Source organism: Hyla sarda, chromosome 1 (genome assembly GCF_029499605.1).
Source record: "Hyla sarda isolate aHylSar1 chromosome 1, aHylSar1.hap1, whole genome shotgun sequence".
In the NCBI taxonomy this organism is placed as follows: Eukaryota; Metazoa; Chordata; class Amphibia; order Anura; family Hylidae; genus Hyla; species Hyla sarda.
This window is the reverse complement of record NC_079189.1, coordinates 594294514-594319217: the sequence shown is the minus strand read 5'-3', so window position 1 is coordinate 594319217 and position 24704 is coordinate 594294514. Positions and strand designations below refer to the sequence as shown.

General features: G+C 45.4%; 1 protein-coding gene across 2 annotated transcripts in view; it reads left to right on the top strand.

Moving 5' to 3' along the window:
• The window catches only part of SPEF2 (sperm flagellar 2), a 208053-nt gene that overhangs the window by 34824 nt on the left and 148525 nt on the right, over window positions 1-24704 (top strand). For both annotated transcript variants that reach the window (XM_056546664.1, XM_056546656.1), the window contains exons 5-7: window positions 7144-7284; window positions 10419-10486; window positions 14581-14770. In XM_056546664.1, coding sequence (XP_056402639.1) covers window positions 7144-7284; window positions 10419-10486; window positions 14581-14770 — 399 coding nt within the window. The remainder of the gene's footprint in view (window positions 1-7143; window positions 7285-10418; window positions 10487-14580; window positions 14771-24704) is intronic.

Genomic DNA, 24704 nt, shown 5'->3' with positions numbered 1-24704 from the left:
TGAAATATAATGGCACGGGGGGGCTGATATATAATGGCACGGGGGGGGGGGCTGAAATATAATGGCACGGGGAGCATCAGAGAAGGGGGAATATAATGGCACAGGGTGTGATAAAGGGGGGAATGAACTGGCACAGGATGGTAGCAGCTTTTCTAATGCTGTTACTCGTACTATGTTGTGCATTGTCGACACGCAATGTGATGCATGCAATTGGCAGTATAGCAAGGAGTGTGTCATCAAACTATGTAAGGGCGTCACCATGAAAAGTTTGGAAAGCTCTGACTCAGAGAGTATAATTGTTTAAATGGGAGCCCTACCTGCCTACCTGATGGGGGTCATATCTATCTGGGGCCTGTCTACCTACTGGGGGAGCTCTACCTAATTGGGGTCATTTCTATCTGGGGCTCTGTCTGGGAGCCCTAACTTTTTACCAACTGGTGGAATATATATATATCTGGGGCCCTATTTCCATACTAGGGGAGCCTTTCATGCCTGCCTACGTGATGAGGGGATGTACCTACCTGATAAAGGGACATACCTACCTGAAGGGGGGACTACCTATTTAATGGGGCAGACTTATCAGGGGCCCTATCCACCTAATGGGGTGACATACTGGTCTGCCTATTAAGTTTCTATTAATAAAGACCTTATTTACAGACTATTTTGGTTGGAATTATTTTATGTACCAGGACAAGTGGATCGTCATGAGGGACAAATAGATTGTGTTCCATTTTATTCCCTTGGACAAGTAGTTTTTTTTTCACACCCCTGTGATGTCATACCGTGCCCCCTCCATTCATTTCTATTGGAGGGGCGTGACGGCCGTGATGTCACTAGGGGGCGTGGCAGTGGCAGCTCCCGGCACAGAATGCTGGAGGCTGCACCGAGATCACGAGGGTCCCCAGCAGCGGGACCCCAGCCATCATACATCTTATCCCCTATCCTTTGGAATACCCCATTAACTCTGATCTCCAGTTATACTGGGTGTATACAGAGGCTAAAAAACAGATCTTGTCTATGTGTTCTGGAATCTTCTATGCAACATTACCCCAAAAATGTCAATAGATGGCAGTGCTGCTTAGCTTATAAATCTAAATACAGTGTGGGTGGTACTATATGGTAACTCTTTCATTGCCTGTCAGGAATACTGGTACAGGTAATAAAAAGTGAATAACATAAAAAAGAAAAAAACGATATATATCATAGATAGATATTTGTTACATTTGGAATATTTACACAACAAATACTGGAGGATACTTGAGCATCCCTTGATAAAGTTCCTTAATGAAACGTACGCCGGGGTTGGCTGGACCGGTGTCACTATGGAGGAGTGTTCAATGGCGATGTAACCCATTTGGGGGGAGTTAATCTTTGGGGTCCACAGGCCTTAAAGGGGTACTCTACCCATACATATCTTATCCCCTATCCAAAGGATAGTAAATAAGATGTCTGATCTTGGGGGTCCCGCCGCTGGGGACCCCCGCAATATAGCATGCAGCACCCACCTGTATCTGCTTCTGGCAGCACTGGAGGCTCTGGCTCCCGACCAGGGGAACGGAAGATCGTGACGTCACGACTCCGCCCGCCTGTGACGTCTCGCCCCACCCCCTCAATGCAAGTCTATGGGAGGGGGCGTGGCAATGGGGAAGATTTATCAAAACCTGTGCAAAGGAAAAGTTGCCCATAGCAACCAATCAGATCTGTTCTTAAATTTTTGCAGAGGCCTTGTTAAAAATGAAAGAAGGAATCTGGTTGCTATGGCCAACTGGGCAACTTTTCCTGGGGTATTAACCATATAGACACATGAATATAATACAGTGTTGTAATGTCCCCAGCTTCCTAACCATCATTATAAAGAAAAACACAAATACAAATGGTGGCAGTCATAGCATTTATTGACAGCAAAGATGGTAGAAAATAAGGTCAGTTATTGTGGATGATCATATAAGGCATGGATGTGGTTTCGGGTATTAGGTTTTCTTTCTCCTGAATGCCCTGAATATCCTTTTATCCATGCGATTGTCCTCGGTCTGAATGATGACAGGATGATAATAATCCGACCATGCAGGACACACAAAGCTAAAATCATTAAAGATCTTGTGAGTTTTAGCTGTGATTTCCAATGGTTGTTCCACAAGGTGCCCAGTTTCTTCAGCATTTGGGTAAATCATAGCAGGACCTGCCGTCATGTTTGCTGGTGGTCTCATCCTTCTGGCTTCCACATCTTTCCAGTTAATGTCTGAAAAAAACTGATGTGTCCTGATGTTGCATGTAACTCCTAACCTCTGAAACTGGTCTTTACAAAGCAGTCCTCTTATGATGTCTACGGAGTCAGGAGTCAGGAACCATGGGTAAAATGCATCATGATCATTCATCATGTAAACTGTAAGTCGTCCAGTTAGCATTTTATAGAGGATGACGCCAATGGAATAGTAGTCCACTCCTCTCCCATGTGCCTTGTTCTTTACAAGTTCTGGGGCTGCGTACCCCGGTGTACCTCTGATCTTCAGGAAAACATCTCTCGCAGCAAGGCCAAAATCTGTTATCTTGATGTGGCCGTCTTGGGTTAGGAGAATGTTTCCCGGTTTGAGGTCCCTATGGACAATGTCTTTACTGTGTAAGAACTGTACGCCACAAACCACCTCAGCTGTGATAAATTTAGCTGTTCTGACACCAAGAGGACTGTTCCTTAGGATAAAGTCATTCAGATCCCCTCTGGTGGCCACCTCCATAACATAGTAGACACTTCTTAGTGATTGGAAGGCTGCCAGGCCATGGATTAAATAAGGGCACTGGTGGGAGAGTTGGAGGACATGGCGCTCTATGAACGTGTGTCCATATCTTGTGAACCACTTCTTGTTTGTTTCTTTAATGGCCACATATTCTTTTCGTATGATGTCTCTTCCTAAGTAGACTTTGCCATAACCTCCTTTCCCAAGTATACTGTGTAAAGTGAAGCAGTGTAGTGATAGGGGGACTGTTTTAGATGACGTACCAGGCTGTAGGATGGTATCATCCCCCTCATCATCTTTTTCCTGCTCTTTACATGTACTGGGTCCTGGGATTTCCTCTCTGACCACATATGACCCTCTCCATTTTAGATCAGAAAGCCACTTCCAAGGTGCCTGTAGCTTGGCTAATGAGACCCTTGGACATTTCTTGGCTTCCTGTGCTGATGCCTTGTGACCTTTTACGGAGGAAATGTATGGGGTTTCCTCATTGAGTACATATGATCCTCTCCATTTTAGATCAGCAAGCCACTTCCAAGGTGCCTGTAGCTTGGCTAATGAGACCCTTGGACATTTCTTGGCTTCATGTGCTGATGCCTTGTGACCTGTTACGAAGGAAATGTATGGAGTTTCCTCATTGAGTACATACGATCCTCTCCATTTTAGGTCAGCAAGCCACTTCCATGGCGTCTGCAGACGGGCTAAGACACTTGGCCTTTTCTTGTCTTTCTCCAGTCCCTGGTTATTACAAGAGGTCCTACCTTTGCCGTCCATCTCATTAATGTTGCTGGGTCCTTGGAGTTCACTTAAACTTCTCTTCTCTTTGTCAGAAGTTTTTCTCATCCAGGTCCCGGGGTTTTGCAGGTAATCTAAGAACCTGTTCTTTTTTGGTTTCTTAGTCTCCTGCCCATTATCTCTCTGCTCGATGGCAGTTTTCTCCTCCTTCTTCTCTCCTTCTGTTTCTAAATGATTTCTCTTCTTTGTTGCCTTCATTGTATGAAGAATGCGAAGAAAAAAATCTCTATATAATCGCGGAAATCGCAAGTGAGCACTCACATGTAACTCTCCTGAGTAAGTAGTAGCAAGTGAATGAGGGAAAGTCAGCGAGTCTGTCTGAATAGAACCTTCATGATGTCATTGTGATGTCATCAACTGTACTTTGTACTTCAGTTAGTGAAGGGATAGATATAAGTATAAATATATATATATATATATATATATATATATATTTATTTTTTTTATTTTTTATTTATCTTTTATTTATTTATTTATTTATGTAAATAATATTTAACCAAAGAATCTTGTTTCTCTCAGTCTTTAAGTGTATCTTTGTAACCATATTGGTGGAGTGCTGCAGTGACATTTGACCTTCTGGAGGTTTCTTTTATCCGTACTCATCTGTTTCCTTCATGCGTCCTTCTTTCGTGCTATAGCAATACAGCTCACCGTCCATTTTCAGCTTTTCCAAGGCAGCTAGAACTATAGTGCCATGGCTGGTCATCATGGTCGTCTTTGGTCATCATCATCACTGTCTATGTGGGGGCTTTTGAAATTTTTTTTATTGATAGCCACCATAGGTGGGCATCCAATGTAGTGTTATTTAAACCATACATAGATGACACCATATTTATTTGGAACAGAGAGGTGGTGGATATTTTGGACACTTTATTTTTCATCATACTTTAATGTGTTGAATTCTTGGACTTCATTCTCCACAGCACCGTCCCCCATGTGTGACCCAGCGCCATGTGGAGACAGGTGCTGTGGGTATGGGAACCTCTGTCATATCGCCTCTATAGACTATTGACTATGGTGCCCAATGCTGCATGGTATCCATCTGTCTACAAAACATTAGCTTTAAGGATATACTACCAAATGATACAGGACACAGTTGGCAATTTTCATTCTCATGTGTCGGGTGAAATGTTCTCCATTAAATATTATATAAACTGTCCATCCATCTATATTATACGATATTCTATATCTGATAGAGTGCTGGTATAAACAACAATATGTGGGGTGGTATACCCGGCCCCTACATCGTCACTTAATCATAGATGGAATATAACATTATAATCAAGAAATACACAGATCTCTGAATTTAAAGGGGTACTCCGCCCCTAGACATCATATCCCTAATCCAAAGTATAGGAGTAAAATGTCAAATCATGGGAATTCCAACCACAGGGACCCCCAGGATCTCCGGCCTGGCACCCAAGTAATCTGCTGCACGGAGGGAACTCCGCTACAGTCCGTATTATGAGCGACCACAACCATCACCCCCCTCCCATAGACATTAAGAAAGAGGTAGCAATGACCATGGCCACCTGCAGTCTAGGGCAGCTGGCATTCTTAACATAAAAGCTCAGAATGCCAGGGTGCCGGACCGAGATCACGGGGGTCGAGCGTCCGAACCACCAGCGATCAGACATCTTATCTCCAATCTTTTGGATAGGGGATAAGATGTCTAGGGGCGGAGTACCCCTTTAAACACACTTTGATAATCCTGACAAGATGGCCAAAAGAACACATCCAGACAAAATTACACAAAATATCCTATAGATTTTATTTTATTTTATATTTAGTTTTTATTTTATTGTATTTTCTCTTTCTCATATACAATCCATAGAATGCCATAAAACCCATAAACATATTGGACAAATTAAAAACTGTGGTGGCGGAACACGAAATATGATGAAACAAATGGTAAATCTACATACAGTCATCAGGGATGTGGAAATTGTATCGCCCGACGCCCGGGACATGCAGTTGCGGGCGCTTGGCAGGTGAATTCTTCAGGCATTTAGCCCTGCTTCGGGCAAGCAGGGCTAAATGCCTGAGGAATTCACATATAATGGGTGAATCATTCTCGCCCCGTCACTAAACTTCTAGAGACTGCAGCCTATAGGGAGCCGTGCAGGACGTCTGCGTCCCGGCGTAGGCATGTGCGATGATGTCACACATCGCATGCACCTCTGTCAGGACTGAGGATGGGGTCCAGCAGCATAACCACCAACCCCTTGAGCCTGCCGGAGTGCAAATGGTGACGGAGGACAGGTAAAAGCAGGGGAGGGGGTTTGGTGAATCAGTGAATGATGTGGCAAAGGAGGGGAGGGGGGGCTGAATTATAATGGCACGGGGATGAAATAATGGCATGGGGGCACTGAAATATAATGGCAAAGGTGGAGGGGGGGCTGAAATATAATGGCACAGGGGGAGGGGAGGCTGAAATATAATGGCACAGGGAGCATTAGAGAAGGGGGAATATAATGGCACTGGGTGTGATAAAGGGGGGAATGAACTGGCACAGGATGGTAGCAGCTTTTCTAATGCTGTTACTCGTACTATGTTGTGCATTGTCGACTCGCAATGCGATGCATTCAATTGGCAGTGTAGCAAGGAGTGTGTCATCAAACTATGTAAGGGCGTCACCATGAAAAGTTTGGAAAGCTCTGACTTAGGGAGTATAATTGTTTAAATGGGAGCCCTACCTGCCTACCTGATGGGGGTCATATCTATCTGGGGCATGTCTACCTAATAGGGGTCATTTCTATCTGGGGCTCTGTCTGGGAGCCCTAACTTTTTACCAACTGGGGGGACATATATATCTGGGGCGCTATTTACATACTAGGGGAGCCTTTCATGCTTGCCTACATGATGAGGGGATGTACCTACCTGATAAAGGGACATACCTACCTGAAGGGGGGACTACCTTTTTAATGGGGCAGACTTATCAGGGGCCCTATCCACCTAATGGGGTGACATACTGGTCTGCCTATTAAGTTTCTATTAAATAAAGACCTTATTTACAGACTATTTTGGTTGGAATTATTTTATGTCCCAGGACAAGTGGATCGTCATGGGGGACAAGTAGATTGTGTTCCGTTTTAGTCCCTTGGACAAGTAGTTATAATTTTTTTTTTTCACGCCCCCGTGTGATGAACCTTGACTGTATTTTGCCAAGACGGAGCAAATAACAAGCCATGAACTGCCTGTAGAGCTCAGATACAGGATTGTATGAAGTCACAGATCTAAAGAATAACTCCCCAGAATAACTCCTTTTAATTTTAAAGGGATTGTCCAAGTGTATGGTATATGGTATCAAAAAGTATAATAAAGCAACTCACTAATAAAAGGTTATTAGCCAAAGTGCAGAGATCTTCCATTTCAGCTGTTCTCTCTCCCTTGTAAGCTGTGACGTCACGTCACAGGAGGGAAGAGGGGAAAGAGGGATGGGAACTTTCTGCTTTTAGAGACTGTCAGCACATGTTGAGACTGCAATACTGTATACAACCTGAGTACAGTGGTGGTGCTGTATTTTTTTTTTTAGATATTATCAGCTTTGTTTTTATAATCCTGAATAACCCCTTCAATGTTAACTCAGTGGGCTCTGACATATATATTTGTTTTACAGCTTCGTCGAGCAAGAAGGAGACAAAATGAAATCATGGCCAGAATTCAAGCAGCAATTGTGCAGATTCCTAAACCACCACCAAACCGCACATTAAAGGCCATTGAGGCGCAGAAAATTCAGAAAAGAAAGAAGGAAGCAGAGGTTGGTTGCATAGGCAGGATTCTGTGCCCATTGCATATATATATAGTAACAGTTTGGTGTTGCAAAGACTGAGGACATAATAGATTTGAACCTGTAACTCTACCAGCTTCTGATTTCACATTACCAGCTCTGAATGGGGGAACAGTGGACTGGCGGACACAAACTCCAACTATACAGAACAAATGATGCTGAACTATTGTAGGGTGTTCTGAGTAAACAGAGGGGTCACTTTTTTAGGACTTCATCTATTAGCCAGAGTGGAGAATGACTGCAAAGAGCATCTACCTTTTAGATAACTAGGCATGGCACAGGCAGGGGACTGATTTCAATGTCCAGCGTGCAATACTATATTCTGCTTGTGTTGGCTTTGCAGAGGAAACCCTTGTGGAAAAATCCGGGCTGGGATGATGTATTAAATGGGAGAACACTTGGGGCGACTGACATGGAAAAGGACTCTGGGGTCTTAGTTAACAGTAAATTTAGCTGTAGTGACCAGTGTCAGGCAGCTGCTGCCAAGGCAAATAAAATCATGGGGGGCATCAATAGCGGTATAGATGCCCACGACAAGGAAATAATTCTACGGCTGTACAAATCACTAGTCAGACACACATGGAATACTGTGTACAGTACTGGTCAGACCACACATAGAATACTGTGTACAGTACTGGTCATACCCCACATGGAATACTGTGTACAGTACTGGTCAGACCACACATAGAATACTGTGTACAGTACTGGTCAGATCACACATAGAATACTGTGTACAGTACTGGTCAGACCACACATAGAATACTGTGTACAGTACTGGTCATACCCCACATGGAATACTGTGTACAGTACTGGTCAGACCACACATAGAATACTGTGTATAGTACTGGGCACCAGTGTACAATAAAGATATAGCGGAGCTGGAGAGGGTTCAAAGACTGGCAGCCAGGGTAATATGGGGAATGGGAGGACTACAGTACCCAGAAAGATTATCAGAATTAGGGTTATTTAGTTTAGAAAAAAAGAAGGCTTAGGGGAGACCTAATAACTATGTATAAATATATCAGGGGACAGTACAGAGATCTCTCACATGATCTATTTATACCCAGGACTGTATCTATAACAAGGGGGCATCCTCTACGTCCAGAGGAAAGAAGGTTTCTACACCAGCACAGACGGGGGTTCCTTACTGTAAGAGCAGTGAGACTGTGGAATTCTCTGCCTGAGGAGGTGGTCATGGTGAACTCTGGAAAATAATTTAAAAGGGGTCTGGATGCATTTTTGGAGAGTAATAACATTACAGGTTATGTATACTAGATTTATAGGGACAGAACGTTGATCCATATAAACAACAAATCCCCCGGGGATTCCAGGGCAAAATATGCAAACAACAACTTTTAGGGGTGCTCCCCCAAAGGGGTTAACCCTAAAACTAGAAATCCCCCCCCCCCCCCCCCCCATTTAAAACTTCAATGTTTTATTATAACTCTTAAAATGAAACAAATAGAAAACAACATTAGTCTTTGGTGCACATTTAAAAACACGACCATTGCTCAGCTTATTGTATCTATGAGTCCACTAATATGTCAGCCTTTCACTCTTTCATATGGCTTTTAGCTGTGGACTCATATATGTCTTTCTATCTATACTGGCTTTATGGTCGCTGCTTAAAATAAATCACTAGCCATCCGCCCCCCGACTTCTGACTTTATCAAGGGAGTCCGGCTATATGGAACGATGATCCAAGGATTTATTCTGATGCCATATTTGGAGTAAGGAAGGAATTTTTACCTCTAGTATGAGGGTTTTTTGCCTTCCTCTGGATCAACTCAGTAGGGACTCAGTAGGGATATAGGTTGAACTTGATGGACGCTGGTCTTTTTTCAATAGCAAAATAGCAGTAGGATACCTTGAGATCAGTTTATTGCCAGGGGACCCTTTTCACAAATTGCCCATTGTAAACGTACAGGTCTGTGGGATTGTCTGGTATCAAAAACATATATATATATATATATATATTTTTTTTTTTTAATACTCCATGAAAGGATTCACAAAAAATGTTCCATCACTTTCCATCACTTTTAATCTCCTTCATTCATTCACTCCTTATTTCATATTACAGTTAAAACTGAAAATATATATGGAAATATTCTCTATGAGTCCGAGAAAATCAGCCAAGTCCTCCTTCTCCTCTTTACAGTCCTTTTCTGGCTTTAATAAGGTTGGCTTCAGCAGGAGCATCCCCCCTCTGCCCTTCTGTGTTAGGACACAAAAGGTTTTTAAGCTCCACCCCTTAGCGACACCCCACCCCCTTAACCATTCACTACCTGAAGAGAGCAGCAGGAAAGTAACTTCTATTTTCTTAGCAGAATTTCTACAACACTATTTGTTCAGAAACACCCAGAAAACATTCACTCTGCCACCTCATTCGCCAGGGGGGACACTTGACCTCCTTTCTTGTGACCTGGGATTTGCACTGATCAATTAGTTGTAACTTTCTTTCATTCTTGAAAAAAAAACCTTTATGGTCTATGCACACATACAGTATCCTGCGCATATTTACATATTTGATGCGCAGGATTTGAAGTTTCAGATTTGATGCTGCATTCTGTTATTTAGTTTACATTGAAATTTGCAGCATAAAGTCTGGAGCTTCAAATTCTGTGCATCCTGCACACCCTTAAAGGGGTATTCCACTGCTAGACATCTTATCCCCTATCCAAATGATAGGGGATAAGATTTTTGATCGCCGGGGGTCCCGCCGCAGCACCCGGCGTTCTAAACAAACACCAGGTTCCTGCGGCAGTGGTCATGACGTCACAGCCACACCCCCTTGTTACGTGACACCACGTCCCCTCCATTCATGTCTATGGGAGGGGGCGTGTAAGCCGACATGCCCCTACCATAGACATGAATGTAGGGGGCGTGGCGCCATGACACGAGGGGCGTGGATGTGACATCACGATCATGGCCTCAGGCTCTTAGCGTTCTGAACAGAGTGTTCAGAACGCTGGAGCACCGGAGTACCCCTTTAACCTGGTTGATACTGTCCAGCTTTAAAACTAGGGTTTTCTGTGTTGGCTTTTCATTTGTTACCTTGTAACTAATTTATTCAACATTAACAATGTTATGTTATGTTTTCCTAGGAGGTTTATAGTGAATTAACAAAATTTGAGAAGTCGGTGAAAAAGGACAGTGTCACCCCAAATGGCAGGTAATTCATTGGGGTGTATTCGCTAATTAAACCCCCACAGTTGTAGGAACACATGCTTGTTGATAACTTGACAGACTGTTCTATGCGGAAGCCCCAGAAATCTACAACATCATCTATGATCTGGTGTAGATTTCAGATATAATTTACACCTGCTAGTAAATTCACTGCAGGAGGGTGGGTGGGCACGCCCCCTTTTCACAAAACCACACCCCCTCTGTGCCAATTACTTGATGGGCACAGCAGAGATCTGTGAAGAATCACAATATTGTGCGAAAACCATGTGTTTGGGCAAATATTTACAACTATATATCAATATACGCCAGGCACAAAGTTTCATAAATATCCCCCTATGTGTTTATCTGAGCTTTTTTCATGGTGTTGCTGTTGTTGTTTTGGCTTTTACAGGCCTATATGATTTGTTTGGTCTCCCCTCATAATTATAGCAATCTACATGCGCTGTTGCATCTGCTTCTCCATTAAAGGGAACCAATCATCAGATTTTACCCTATATAACGCTTGGCAAAGCGTTATATAGGGTAAAATCTTTATTTTCACCATTCCCGGGGGACGATCCTGCCCCCAGGGATGGTGAAGATAGAAGTTATAAACTAGTCCCCGCCGCCGCCGTAAGTAGTCACCTGGGCGGGGAGCTCTTCTCACCTACTCCCGTTCTTCGGCCGGGAGCGACGCCCCCTCCGCTTGATTGATTGGCCGCGTCATTGTTCCGCTCACTGAACAGACGGAGTAGAGTGATGACACGGCCCGTCAATCAAGCGGAGGGGGCGTCGCTCCCGGCCGAAGAACGGGAGTAGGTGAGAAGAGCTCCCCGCCCAGGTGACTACTTACGGCGGCGGCGGGGACTAGTTTATAACTTCATATCTTCACCATCCCTGGGGGTAGGAGCGTCCCCCGGGAATGGTGAAAATAAAGATTTTACCCTATATAACGCTTTGCCAAGCGTTATATAGGGTAAAATCTGATGATTGGTTCCCTTTAATACTCTGTTTTTTCTCTAATTCTTGGTGGCCACAGCCTTTTGGACTTACTTTTATTAATCTCTTAAAGGGGTACTCCACTGCTCAGCGTTCGGAAAAAAACTGTTCCGAATGCTGGAGCGGGCGCCGGGAACCCGTGACATCATAGCCCAGCCGCCTCAATGCAAGTCTATGGGAGGGGGCGTGACGGCCGTCACGCCCCCTCCCATAGACTTGCATTGAGGGGGCTGGGCTATGATGTCACGAGCTCCCGGCGCCCGCTCCAGCATTCGAAACAGTTTGTTCCAAACGCTGAGCAGCGGAGTACCCCTTTAATGCTCATTGACAAACATGTAATTCATTGGTAGGATATAATTCCTTCATAGTGCCATACGTGTAGGTCACGGAGATTGCATGAACACAACAGCTGTACTCTTGTAGCTATCATATTTTTGCTGCAGATTTGCTGCCCATAGATTTCAATAGGTAGCAAAATCCCCTACAGCAGATCTGCAGCAGAAAATATGCTTGTGTGCCCTTACACTAAGGGCTCGTTTACATGGACAGATCCGGAGCGTATTTTGATGCTGCGGATCCCTCGACAATGGACCCCTACATTGTGCCTCAAACTGTGCCTGTTGGTAGCAGCGATCCGCCGATACGATCAGAAATGCTGCGATGTGTGAGTCACCGCGCTCATGCGCAGTATACTCACACACATTGCGGCCGCTCCCCCTGCACCCTGAGCTAGGCCGAGAGCAGCCCCAATGTGTGCGAGTATACTTTGGAGTGCTGCTTTGAGCAGGTACAGATGGAGGGACAATGTAGGGGTCCATTGTAAAATACGCTGCGGATCTGTAAGTGTGAATGTGGCTTAAGGGTCTATTCACAAGGGCAGAATTTTCGCACATCCGCACCAATTCCGCTTCCGCATTCATTTGGGTGGTTTCTGGCTTGTGAGGAATTGGCGCGGAATCCGCATGCGTAAATTCAGAAGTGTGAATGGGAGTGCGGAATCCGATAGAAGTCTATTGGGCTTCAATTTGAGGCAGAATCCGCATGCGGAATCTGTGCGGAATTCTGCATGCTGAGATTCTGCCGTGTGAATAGACCCTTACAGCTGTTTAAAGTGATTCTGTCACCTGTTCTATGCTGCCCAAACAACAGGCAGCATGAAACAGGTGCAGGTAGCGGAGTCCCAGAATACTATGATGTACTTTGAATCACTTGGTCCTTTCAGAGAAATCATAGATTAAACAAAGCCTCTGGGACCTGGGTAACTTGTCATTGGTGCAATTATACACAGATAGGAACAGATGTTCACAGTGTGGATTGTCCGCAGAGAAGATTTCCGTGCGTACATTCCACAGACAGCGGAGCACCAACAGAACATGCAGGCGCTAGGACTGCTTAGAAATGCACCGTCTCTTAGACTGCAATCCACAAAAACATTGGACAGGTTTCTGCTGCTGTGGAAATTATGCCATGTGAACAGCGCAGCACAATTACACTAAAATCAATGGGACTCTGCTGCTGCAGAATGTCCTTGCAGAATATTCATGCGGAATTCCACACAGATATGCCGTGTGAACATAGCCATAGGGAGAGAGGTGTCACTATGTAATCCTGACCTGGAAGTTGTTTTAAACTATGATTTCTTTGAAACTCCCCAGCGTTTCAGAGTAAATTGTAGTGTTCTAGGACCCAGTATGCTGCTCCTGTTTCATGCTACCCGCTGTTGGGTAGCATAACAGGTGACAGGTTCTCTTTAAAAGGGGCTTTCCCACATTCTACATGTAACACGTATGTGCAGATCAACTACAGAGATCCCTAAGATCACTAATAAGTCCTCCATTTCTCCTCATCACATGACTATGGTGAAGAGGGGTTTGAGGCGTTCATTGAACATGTGCCGTACTGCTTCATTTACAGAGGTACTCCGGTGGAAAACTTTTTATTTTATCCAACTGGTGCCAAAAAGTTAAACAGATTTGTAAATTACTTCTATTAAAAAATCTTAATCCTTCCAGTACTTATCAGCTGCTGTATACTACAGAGGAAAATATTTTCTTTTTGGATTTCTTTCCTGTCTGACTACAGTGCTCTCTGCTGACACCTCTGTCCATGTCAGGAACTGTCCAGAGCAGGAGAAAATCCCCATAGCAAACCTCTCCTGCTCTGGACAGTTCCTGACCTGGACAGAGGTGTCAGCAGAGAGCACTGTAGTCAGACAGGAAAGAAATCCAAAAAGAAAAGAATTTCCTCTGTAGTATACAGCAGCTAATAAATACTGGAAGGATTAAGATTTTTTTTATAGAAGTAATTTACAAATCTGTTTAACTTTCTGGACCTGGTTAATTTAAAAAAAAAATAAAAAAAAAGTTTTCCACTGGAGTAACCCTTTAATCTCTGTGGGGCTGACAGAAATAACAGTCACTGAATGAGAACTGCCTTAAAGGGGTTATCCAGGATAAAACTTTTTTGGATCAACTGGCTCCAGAAAGTTAAACAGATTTGCAAATTACTTCTATTTAAAAAATCTTCATAATTTCAGTACTTATGAGCTGCTGAAGTTGAGTTGTTCTTTTCTGTCTAAGTGCTCCCTGATGACACGTGTCTCAGGAACCGTCCAGAGAAGAAGCAAATCCCCATAGCAAACCTCTTCTACTCTGTGCAGTTCCCAAGACAAGCAGAGATGTCAGCAAAGAGCACTATTGCCAGACACAAATGAACAACTCAACTTCAGCAGCTGATAATTATTGGAAGGATTAAGATTTTTTAATAGAAGTAATTTACAGATCTGTTTAATTTTCTGGAGCCAGTTGATATAAAAAAAAAAGTTTTTCCCTGGAATACCCCTTTAATCCCTTTTGCACTTTGGTGAGTACTTATTGTGATAAGACAGATTGTAGGGCCCCACTTTGTCCTGTGACCATCATGCCGGACATTGTGATCACTGGGCTTGAAATCTTTGGCCTAATAAAGTATTGACTAATAACTAGCCTATAATTTATTCAATTCCAATGTCCAGAACAGTATTACATTATAGTCCATCAAAGGTAGGTGCAGCCGTTTTGACTGTGCATCTCCGTAATAAATGGCAACACCACTGTTTTTCAGGAGCCCAACCTTAGAGAGACTCAGGGGCGCAGCCAGCATTGGGACGGCCCTGGTAAAGGTGGATTGTTCTGAAGATTATGTCAGGAAAATTCAGAAGAGGGTTGAGGAGGACACCCTAGCTCGTGAGCAGCGGGAGAAGCGTCGGCGCAGAATCCTAATGGAACAACTTGTTGCTCATGGGGCACAAGAGGTAACGTATAGATGTATTTTGTATCTTTGCTCATAAAAGGTTTGATCAGGGTTTCCCAACCAGGGTGCCTCCAGCTGTTGCAAAACTACAACTCCCAGCATGCCCGGACAGCCGAAGGCTGTCCGGGCATGCTGGGAGTTGTAGTTTTGCAACAGCTGGAGGCACCCTGGTTGGGAAACACTGGGTTTTATAATGGTTAAACCACAGGCATAACATGAAGTATCTCACTGTATGGGTGTATACCATTGTGGTGACACTTAGGCTCCTTATGTACATGAAGGACATAGTAAATCTAATATTGCAAAATATATAAAAAATTTCCAGGAGCTTTGCAGAATTCTTTTAAAAGTCACCTCAGAGAGGAATATTTCATACATTCGATGCAGCCGGTGTAATGTGTCTGGCTTCGGAAAACCCAGGCATACAGCTGAATTTGCTGGAGGATGACAAAGCCAACCAGGCATTTACACTGTATTAGGGTACGTTCAGACGTGCGGATTTACAGCGTATTTTAGGCTGCAGATCCACCGCTAAAGGACCTCTGTATGCTGCCTTTACATGTGCCTGCTCGGAGCGGCAATACGCCTTCGCTGTGCATGCGCGGTGTACTCGCACACATAGCGGCCGCTCCCCCTGCTCAATGAGCTAGGCCGAAAGCTGCCACCATCGCACATCGCAGTGTGTCTGCTCGTAGCGGCCTATTACCGCTCCAAGCAGGCACATGTAAAGGCAGCATATAGAGATCCTTCAGCGGCAGATCCGCAGCGAAATACGTGCGGAAAATCCACTCGTCTGAACCCTTATATGGTAGCATTGCTTGAGTCTACCAGAACTAGATGCAGTAAATGGGTATCTTAACCCCTTCAGGACGGAGCCCATTTTGGCCTTAAGGACCGGAGCGTTTTTTGCACATTTGACCACTGTCACTTTAAACATTAATAACTCTGGGATGCTTTTAGTTATCATTCTGATTCCGAGATTGTTTTTTCGTGACATATTCTACTTTAACATAGTGGTAAATTTTTGTCGATACTTGCATCCTTTCTTGGTGAAAAATCCGTAAATTTGATGAAAATTTTGAAAATTTTGCATTTTTCTAACTTTGAAGCTCTCTGCTTGTAAGGAAAATGGATATTACGAATACATTTTTGTTTGGTTCACATATAAAATATGTCTACTTTATGTTTGCATCATAAAATTGACGTGTTTTTACTTTTGGAAGACACCAGAGGGCTTCAACGGTCAGCAGCAATTTTCCGATTTTTCACAAAATTTTCAAACTCACTATTTTTCAGGGACCAGTTCAGGTTTGAAGATGATTTGAAGGGTCTTCATATTAGAAATACCCCATAAATGACCCCATTATAAAAACTACACCCCCCAAAGTATTCAAAATGACATTCAGTCAGCGTTTTAACCCTTTAGGTGTTTCACACGAATAGCAGCAAAGTGAAGGAGAAAATTCACAATCTTCATTTTTTACACTTACATGTTCTTGTAGACCCAATTTTTGAATTTTTACAAGGGGTAAAAGGACAAAATTTTTACTTGTATTTGTAGCCCAATTTCTCTTGAGTAAGCATATACCTCATATGTCTATGTAAATTGTTCGGCGGGCGCAGTAGAGGGTTCAGAATGGAAGGAGCGACAAGGGGATTTTGGAGAGTACGTTTTTCTGAAATGGTTTTTGGGGGGCATGTCACCTTTAGGAAGCCCTTATGGTGCCAGAACAGCAAAAAAAAAAAGCACATGGCATACCATTTTGGAAACTAGACCCCTCGGGGAATGTAACATGGGATAAAGTGAACCTTAATACCCCACAGGTGTTTCACGACTTTTGCAAATGTAAAAAAAAAAATATTTTTTTTTACCTAAAATGCTTGTTTTCCCAAAAATTTTTAATTTTTAAAAAGGGTAATAGCAGAAAATACCCCTAAAAATTTGAAGCCCAATTTCTCCCGATTCAGAAAACACCCCATATGGGGGTGAAAAGTGCTCTGCTGGCGCACTACAGGTCTCAGAAGAGAAGGAGTCACATTTGGCTTTTTGAAAGCAAATTTTGCTCTGGGGGCATGCCGCATTTAGGAAGCCCCTATGGTGCCAGAACAGCAAAAAAAAAACCACATGGCATATCATTTTGGAAACTAGACCCCTCGGGGAACGTAACAAGGGGTTAAGTGAACCTTTATACCCCACAGGTGTTTCACGACTTTTGCATATGTAAAAAAAAAATTTTTTTTTACCTAAAATGCTTGTTTTCCCAAAAATTTTACATTTTTAAAAAGGGTAAAAGCTGAAAATACCCCCCAAAATTTTTAACACAATTTCTCCCGAGTACGGCGATACCCCATATGTGGCCCTAAACTGTTGCCTTGAAATACGACAGGGCTCCAAAGTGAGAGCGCCATGCGCATTTGAGGCCTAAATTAGGGACTTGCATAGGGGTGGACATAGGGGTATTCTACGCCAGTGATTCCCAAACAGGGTGCCTCCAGCTGTTGCTAAACTCCCAGCATGCCTGGACAGTCAACGGCTGTCCGACAACTACTGGGAGTTGTTTTGCAACAGCTGGAGGCTCCGTTTTGGAAACAGTGGCGTACCAGACGTTTTTCATTTTTATTGGGGAGGGGGGCTGTGTAGGGGTATGTGTATATGTAGTGTTTTTTACTTTTTATTTTATTTTTTGTGCTAGTGTAGTGTTTTTAGGGTACAGTCACACGGGCGGGGGTTCACAGTAGTTTCTCGCTGGCAGTTTGAGCTGCAGCAGAAAGTTTGCAGCAGCTCAAACTTGCAGCCCGATACTTACTGTAATCCTCCGCCCATGTGAGTGTACCCTGTACGTTCACATTGGGGGGGACATCCAGCTGTTGCATAACTACAACTCCCAGCATACCCGTTGGCTGTCGGTGACTGCTGAGAGTTGTAGTTTTGCAACAACTGTAGGCACACTGGTTATGTATCACTGAGTTTGTGACCTAACTCCGTGTTTCACAACCAGTGTGCCTCCAGCTGTTGCAAAACTACAACTCCCAGCATGTACGGTGCATGGTGTACGGTGACTTCTGAGAGTTGTAGTTTGCAACAGCTGGAGGCACACCGGTTGTGAAACACTGAGTTAGGTAAAAAAAACTCTGAGTTTCACAACCAGTGTGTCTTCAGCTGTTGCAAAACTACAACTCTCAGCAGTCACCGACAGCCAACGGGCATGCTGGGAGTTGTAGTTATGCAACCAGCAGATGCACCACTACAACTCCCAGCATGCATTTTAGCTGTTTGTGCAAGCTGGGAGTTGTAGTTACACAACAGCTGAAGGTACACTTTTCCATAGAAAAAATGTGCCTCCAGCTGTTGCAAAACCATAAGTCCCAGCATGCCCATAAGAGAATGCTGGGAGTTGTGGTGGTCTGCCTCCTGCTATTGCATAACTACAGCTCCCAGCATGCCCTTTTTGCATGCTGGGAGCTGTTGCTAAGCAACAGCAGGAGGCTGTCACTCACCTCCAACGATCCACGCCGGAGAGTCAGTCCCGCCGCCGCCGCTGCTCCTGGGGCCCCGATCCCAACATTAACGCCGGGGATCGGGGTCCCCAGCACCCGGGGTGCACGTCCCGCACCCGCTCACGTCCTCCGGAAGAGGGGCGGAGCGGGTGCGGGAGTGACACCCGCAGCAGGCACCCTGATTGGTCGGCCGGTAATCCGGCCGACGAATCAGGGCGATCGTGAGGTGGCACCAGTGCCACCTCACCCCTGCAGGCTCTGGCTGTTCGGGGCCACCAGAGACCAGAGATCAGCCAGTAATTCCGGGTCACTGGAGACCCGATTGACCCGGAATCGCCGCAGATCGCTGGACTGAATTGTCCAGCGATCTGCGTCCATCGCCGACATGGGGGGACATAATGACCCCCCTGGGCGATATGCCGGGATGCCTGCTGAACGATTTCAGCAGGCATCCGGCTCCGGTCCCCAACCGGCTAGCGGTGGGGGCCGGAATTCCCACGGGCGTATGGATACGCCCTCGGTCCTTAAGGACTCGGGATGCAGGGCGTATCCATACGCCCTATGTCCTGAAGAGGTTAAAGGGGTACTCTGATGGAAAACTTGTTTTATTTATTTATTTATTTTCAAATCAACTGGTGCCTCAAAGTTAAACAAATTTGTATATTACTTCTATATAAAAATCTTAATCCTTCCAATACCTATCAGCTGCTGTATGCTCCAGAGGTAGGGGCAGATTTATCAAAACCTGTGTAGAGAAAGAGTAATGCAGTTGCCCATAGCAACCAATCAGATTGCTTCTTTCATTTTTAAAAGCCTGTGAAAAATTAAAGAAGAAATCTGATTGGTTGCTAGGGGCAACTGCTCCATTCTTTCCCTACACAGGTTTTGATAAATGTCCCCTCTAGTTCTTTTCTGTCTGACCACAGTGCTCTCTGCTGACACCTCTGTCAGTTTCAGGAACTGTCCAGAGTAGGAGCAAACCTCTTCTGCTCTGGACAGTTCCTGACATGGACAGAGGTATCAGCAGAGAGCACTGTGGTCAGACAAAAAAGAACTACGCAACTTCCTCTGTAGTATACAGCAGCTGATTAGTACTGGATGGATTAAGATTTTTTAAAGGGGTACTCCGCCCCTAGACATCTTATCCCCTATCCGTAGGATAGGGCATAAGATGTCAGATCGTCGGGGTCCCGCTGCTGGGGAGCCCTGGGATCCCCTCTGCGGCACCCCGCTCTCATTACAGCACAGAGCGAGTTCGCTCTGCACGTAATGACGGCCGATACGGGGGACGGAGCAGTGTGACGTCATGGCTCCGCCCCTCGGGACATCACGGCCCGTCCCCTTAATGCAAGTCTATGAGAGGAGGCGTGACGACCGCCACGCCCCCTCCCATAGACTTGTATTGAAAGGGGCGGGCCGTGACGTCACGAGGGGCGGAGCCGTGGCGTAACGATGCTCCGGCCCCTGTACTGCCCGTCATTACGTGCAGAGCGAACTCGCTCTGTGCTGTAATGAGAGCGCGGTGTTGCAACGGGCATCCCAGGGCTCCCCAGCAGCGGGACCGCGGCGATCTGACATCTTATCCCCTATCCTTTGGATAGGGGATAAGATGTCTAGGGGCGGAGTACCCCTTTAAATAGAAGTAATTTACAAATCTGTTTAAAGGGTACCTCTCATGAAATAAACTTTTGATATATTTTAGATTAATGAATGTTGAATAACTTTCCAATAGCATGTTAATGAAAAATATGCTTCTTTCTATTGTGTTTTTCCCGATCAGTCCTGTCAGCAAGCATTTCTGACTCATGCTGGAGTCCTAAACACTCAGAGCTGCCAGCCTGCTTTGTTCACAGCCAAACAGGCTGTGAACAAAGCAGGCTGGCAGCTCTGAGTGTTCTCCTTTGTGAACAAAGCAGACTGGCAGCTCGTAGTGTTTAGGACTCCCTCATGAGTCTGAAATGCTTGCTGCCAGGACTGGTAGGGAGACCCCTAGTGGTCATTTCTTCAAAGTGGAAAATTAAATAGAAAGAAGCAGATTTTTTAATAACATGCAATTGTAAAGTTATTCTGCATACATTAATCTATAATATATCAAAAGTTTTTTTAATGAGAGGTACGCTTTAACTTTATGGCACCATGTGTTTTTCACCGGAGTACCCCTTTAAGGGGGAGGGTTCCCCTTCTAATATACGTCTTCGATTGTATTGTGGTTGCACGACAGGCACAGTAAATCGTGTCCGCAGCTGTCATATGACGTCAGTGCTTCTTTGTGTGGAAACAAATGCAGGCAATCTGCAAGAATCACAACTCATTACCTTTATGACTCACAAAGGTAAGGATTAAAGGGGTTATCCAGGGTTAAAAAGAACATAGCCACTTTCTTCCAAAACAGCGCCACTTGTGTCTTCAGGTTGGGTGTAATATGACAGCGTGGCACCATTTACTGCAGGAACTGATTGTCACTGTTTCCAGAAGTAATTAGCTTAGTTTATTTCTTCTTTCTTTTTTTTATATATCCTGGATAACCACTTTAAATCTGCTTGACTTTCATGGTGACCCATGATTTTACTGTAACCAAAAGTTGCTGTGAAGCCCTAGCCCAGTGTTTCTCAACCAGGGTGCCTCCAGCTGTTGCAAATCTACAACTCCCAGCATGCCCGGACAGCCAAAGGCTGTCCGGGCATGCTGGGAGTTGTAGTTTTGCAACAGCTGGAGGCACCCAGTTGGGAAACACTGACCTAGCGTCATGCACTTCAGTTGATGTTCTACAGTATACATATATGCCCAGATTTATCAAACTGAGAAAAAGTGGAGTGATTTTCGCACAGCAACCAATCACAGCTCAGCTTTCACTTTACCAAAGCTATTAAGCTGAGCTGTGATTGGTTAATATGGGAAAATCACTCCACTTTTTCTCTCACACAGTTTGATAAATCTCCGCCATTTAGTTTATTATTATTCTGAGATCATGAAAATTTCCACTTGCAAATATAAGTTATTTGTCCTTGTTTGTCAATACGTTAAAAGGTGTTTCCAGGCACACTCTTCTGTCCAGTCTGAAATCGATCTTGGAGTGACTATACTGTGAATCCATGCACGATACTCTTTGGGTGTTGGTTGGTTATCCCAGCAACTGTGATGCCCCATGAGCATAATTGTTACGAGTATCGCCGCTAGCCGCGGGCGCTTTCCCTGCCCGTCTCCCCGTACAGACAGTCTGCGCTTCGCATGATGCAATTAGAAAGTGCGCGGTCCGCTGCTTCTCACCTGCCCCGCCATTTTCCTGCTTCCTCCGTTCTCCCTGCTTGCCGGCGCACGCATACCCACCTCCTAGGGCACGCACGTCCTGGTTCTCAGAGATTTAAAGGGCCAGTGCACCACTGATTGGTGCTTGTCTGGAACTGACCCTATTTAACCCCGCACTTGCTCCTGTTCCCTGCCTGATCTTTGTGCCCTGTTGCCTTAGAGAAAGTGTTCCCTGTGTTATCTGCTATTCTGTGTACCAATTTTCTTTCTACGTTTCCTGACTACAGTTCCTTGCTGCCAGCCTTGACCTACCTGCCTGTCCCCGACTCTGAGTTCATCTCTTCCTTCTGTGCCTCGCATCACCTCGGCTGCCTTTGTGGACGAGTCGTGCCAGGGGTAGCGAACTGGGAGACGCCTGCTGCAACAAGTCTATCCCGCTTTGCGGCGGGCTTTGGTGAAAACCAGCGGATCCGTAGACTCCGCTCCCTTGTGCGGCTAACTCCATCGTCCACACAGGTACAGTGGATCCACACCACCAGCCGTTACAGTATGATCCAGCCATGAATCCCGCCAAGGTGCATCTGCCAAATGTCACTGATCTATCTGCCATAGTGGCACAACAATCTCTGCAGATTGAGCAACAAGCTGAATCAGCTATCCACAGTGATGCAGTTCCTCCTCTCCGTTCAACAGTCCCAGCAGCCTCCACCTGCTCCAGTGGCTCCTCCGGTGTCTGCAGCTTCCGTGGCTTCCATTGGTTCCAAGTTACCTCTGTCTCTGCCGACGAAGTTCGAAGGGGACCCTAAATTGTGCAGAGGGTTTGTGACCCAATGTTCTATGCATTTGGAACTTATGGCTGATGAGTTCCAGATGGAGCGTGCCAAGGTGGCGTTCGTGGTCAGTCTTATTTCTGGGAAAGCCCTGGCCTGGTCCACACCTCTCTGGGACAGAAATGATCCAGTGTCCTCCAATCTGCAAGCCTTCCTTTCGGAATTCTGCAGTGTCTTTGAAGAGCCTGCAAGAGCCTACTCGGCCAAAACCGCACTTCTGAACCTCCACCAAGGGGACTCTACTGTTGGTGACTACGCGGTCCAGTTCTGCACCCTTGCCTCCGAATTGGCCTGCAATGATGACGCTCTGTGTACTACTTTTAAAAAGGGACTTTCCAGTAGAGTTAAGTATGCTCTCGCTGCACGAGATCCTCCATCTTCTCTGAGTGAGCTCATTCTCTTGTCCACTCGCATCGATGTGCGTTTTGCAGAGAGGCAGGAGGAACTTCACCAAGAACATAAACCAGTTCAGACACGTTGTTTTCCCCGATTGGCCCCAGTGTTCCAGCGGCCACCTCATCCACCAACGTTGCCTCCTGACGAAGAGGCTATGCAGGTGGACCGTGCCCACTTGTCCCAGCAAGAGAGGTCCCGCGGATGTGAAGAGAACTTGTGCCTGTATTGTGCCAGCATGGAACATTTCCTCAGAAATTGTCCTCTACGGCCACCACGTTCTGGAAACGCACGCACCTAGGGCACGTGGGAAAGGCGTCTCTAGGTGTGAATTCTCCCTCTCCTCAACTAAATTCTATTACTCACCTCTGCAGGAGCTTCGTTCCATGCCTCTGCCTTCCTGGATTCAGGTTCTGCAGGAAATTTTATCAACGCTTCCCTGGTTCACAAGCACCGTCTTCCAGTGACATGGCTCATCAAGCCTTTATACATTTCCTTCATCAATGGTGAAAGCTTGAAATACGCAGTGCACTTCCACACTGAACCCCTTTGGTTGCAAGTGGGTGCTTTACACAAAGAGAAGATCGAGTTCTATGTGCTTCCTCAGTGTACTTCGGAGCTTATCCTCTGTTCTTCCCTGGCATCACGCCCCGGTTCTCGACTGGCAAACTGCTGAAGTCATTCGCTGGGGATCTGTCTGCCAAAATCGCTGTCTGGCATCACCACGGCCTAAGTATTCTCTACCTCCTTCATCTATGCCGGGTTTGCCTGTTCCTTACCAGGACTTTGCAGACGTGTTCTGCGGAAAAACAGGCTGAAAGTCTTACTCAGCACCGTCCCTATGACTACCCGATTGACCTTCTGCCAGGGACTTCGCCTCTTCAGGGAAGAATCTACCCCTTGTCTGTTACCGAGACCCAAGCCATGACTCAATACATCAAGGAGAATCTCCAGAAGGGCTTCATCCGGAAGTCCTCCTCCCCTGTCGATGCAGGATTCTTCTTTGAGGAAAAGAAGGACGGGTCTCTCCGCCCTTGTATTGATTACCTGGGACTTAACAAGATCACTATCAAGAATCGGTACCCCTTATCTTTGATTTCTGAGCTCTTTGATCGCCTGCAATGTGCCAAGGTCTTCTCCAAACTTCATCTGCGAGGAGCGCACAACCTTGTCAGAATACGGGAAGGAGGAGATTAATGGAAGACGGCCTTTAATACCCGTGATGCGCACTTCAAGTACCTTGTGATGCCATTTGGTCTCTGTAACGCCCCGGATGTTTTCAAGAATTTGTCAATGACATCTTCCCTGATCTTCTCTACACTTGTGTCGTGGTGTATTTGGATGATATCCTGATCTTCTCTCCCAACTTGGAGGTCCATCGCACACGTGCGTCAGGTCCTACGACGCCTGCGGCATAATCACCTTTACGCCAAACTCGAGAAATGCATTTTCGAGAAGACAAGTCTTCCGTTTCTTGGATATATTGTCTCCAACCAAGGCCTCCAGATGGACCCTGATAAGCTGTCTTCGGTTCTTAACTGGCCTTGACCTTCTGGCCTGTGGGCTATACAACGCTTTCTGCAGTTCGCCAATTATTTTCGACAGTTTATACCGCACATCTCATCGTTGGTTGCACTGATTGTGGCTCTCACTAAGAAAAATGTTATAGGGCTACTCTGCCCCTAGACATCTTATACCCTAGTAATGATAGCGGGGTGCTGCAGCGGAGATCCTGGGGGTCCCCAGCAGCGGGACCCTGGCGATCTGACATCTTATCCCCTATCCAAAGGATAAGATGTCTAGGGGCAGAGTACCCCTTTAACCCCAAATCCTGGCCTCTTGAGGTCGAAGAAACGTTCTCCCGACTGAAATCGGCATTTGCCTCTGCACGAGTATTGTCAAGACCTGATCCAGAAAAACCCTCCTTTCTCGAAGTAGATGCCTCTTCTGTAGGAGCCAGAGCAATAC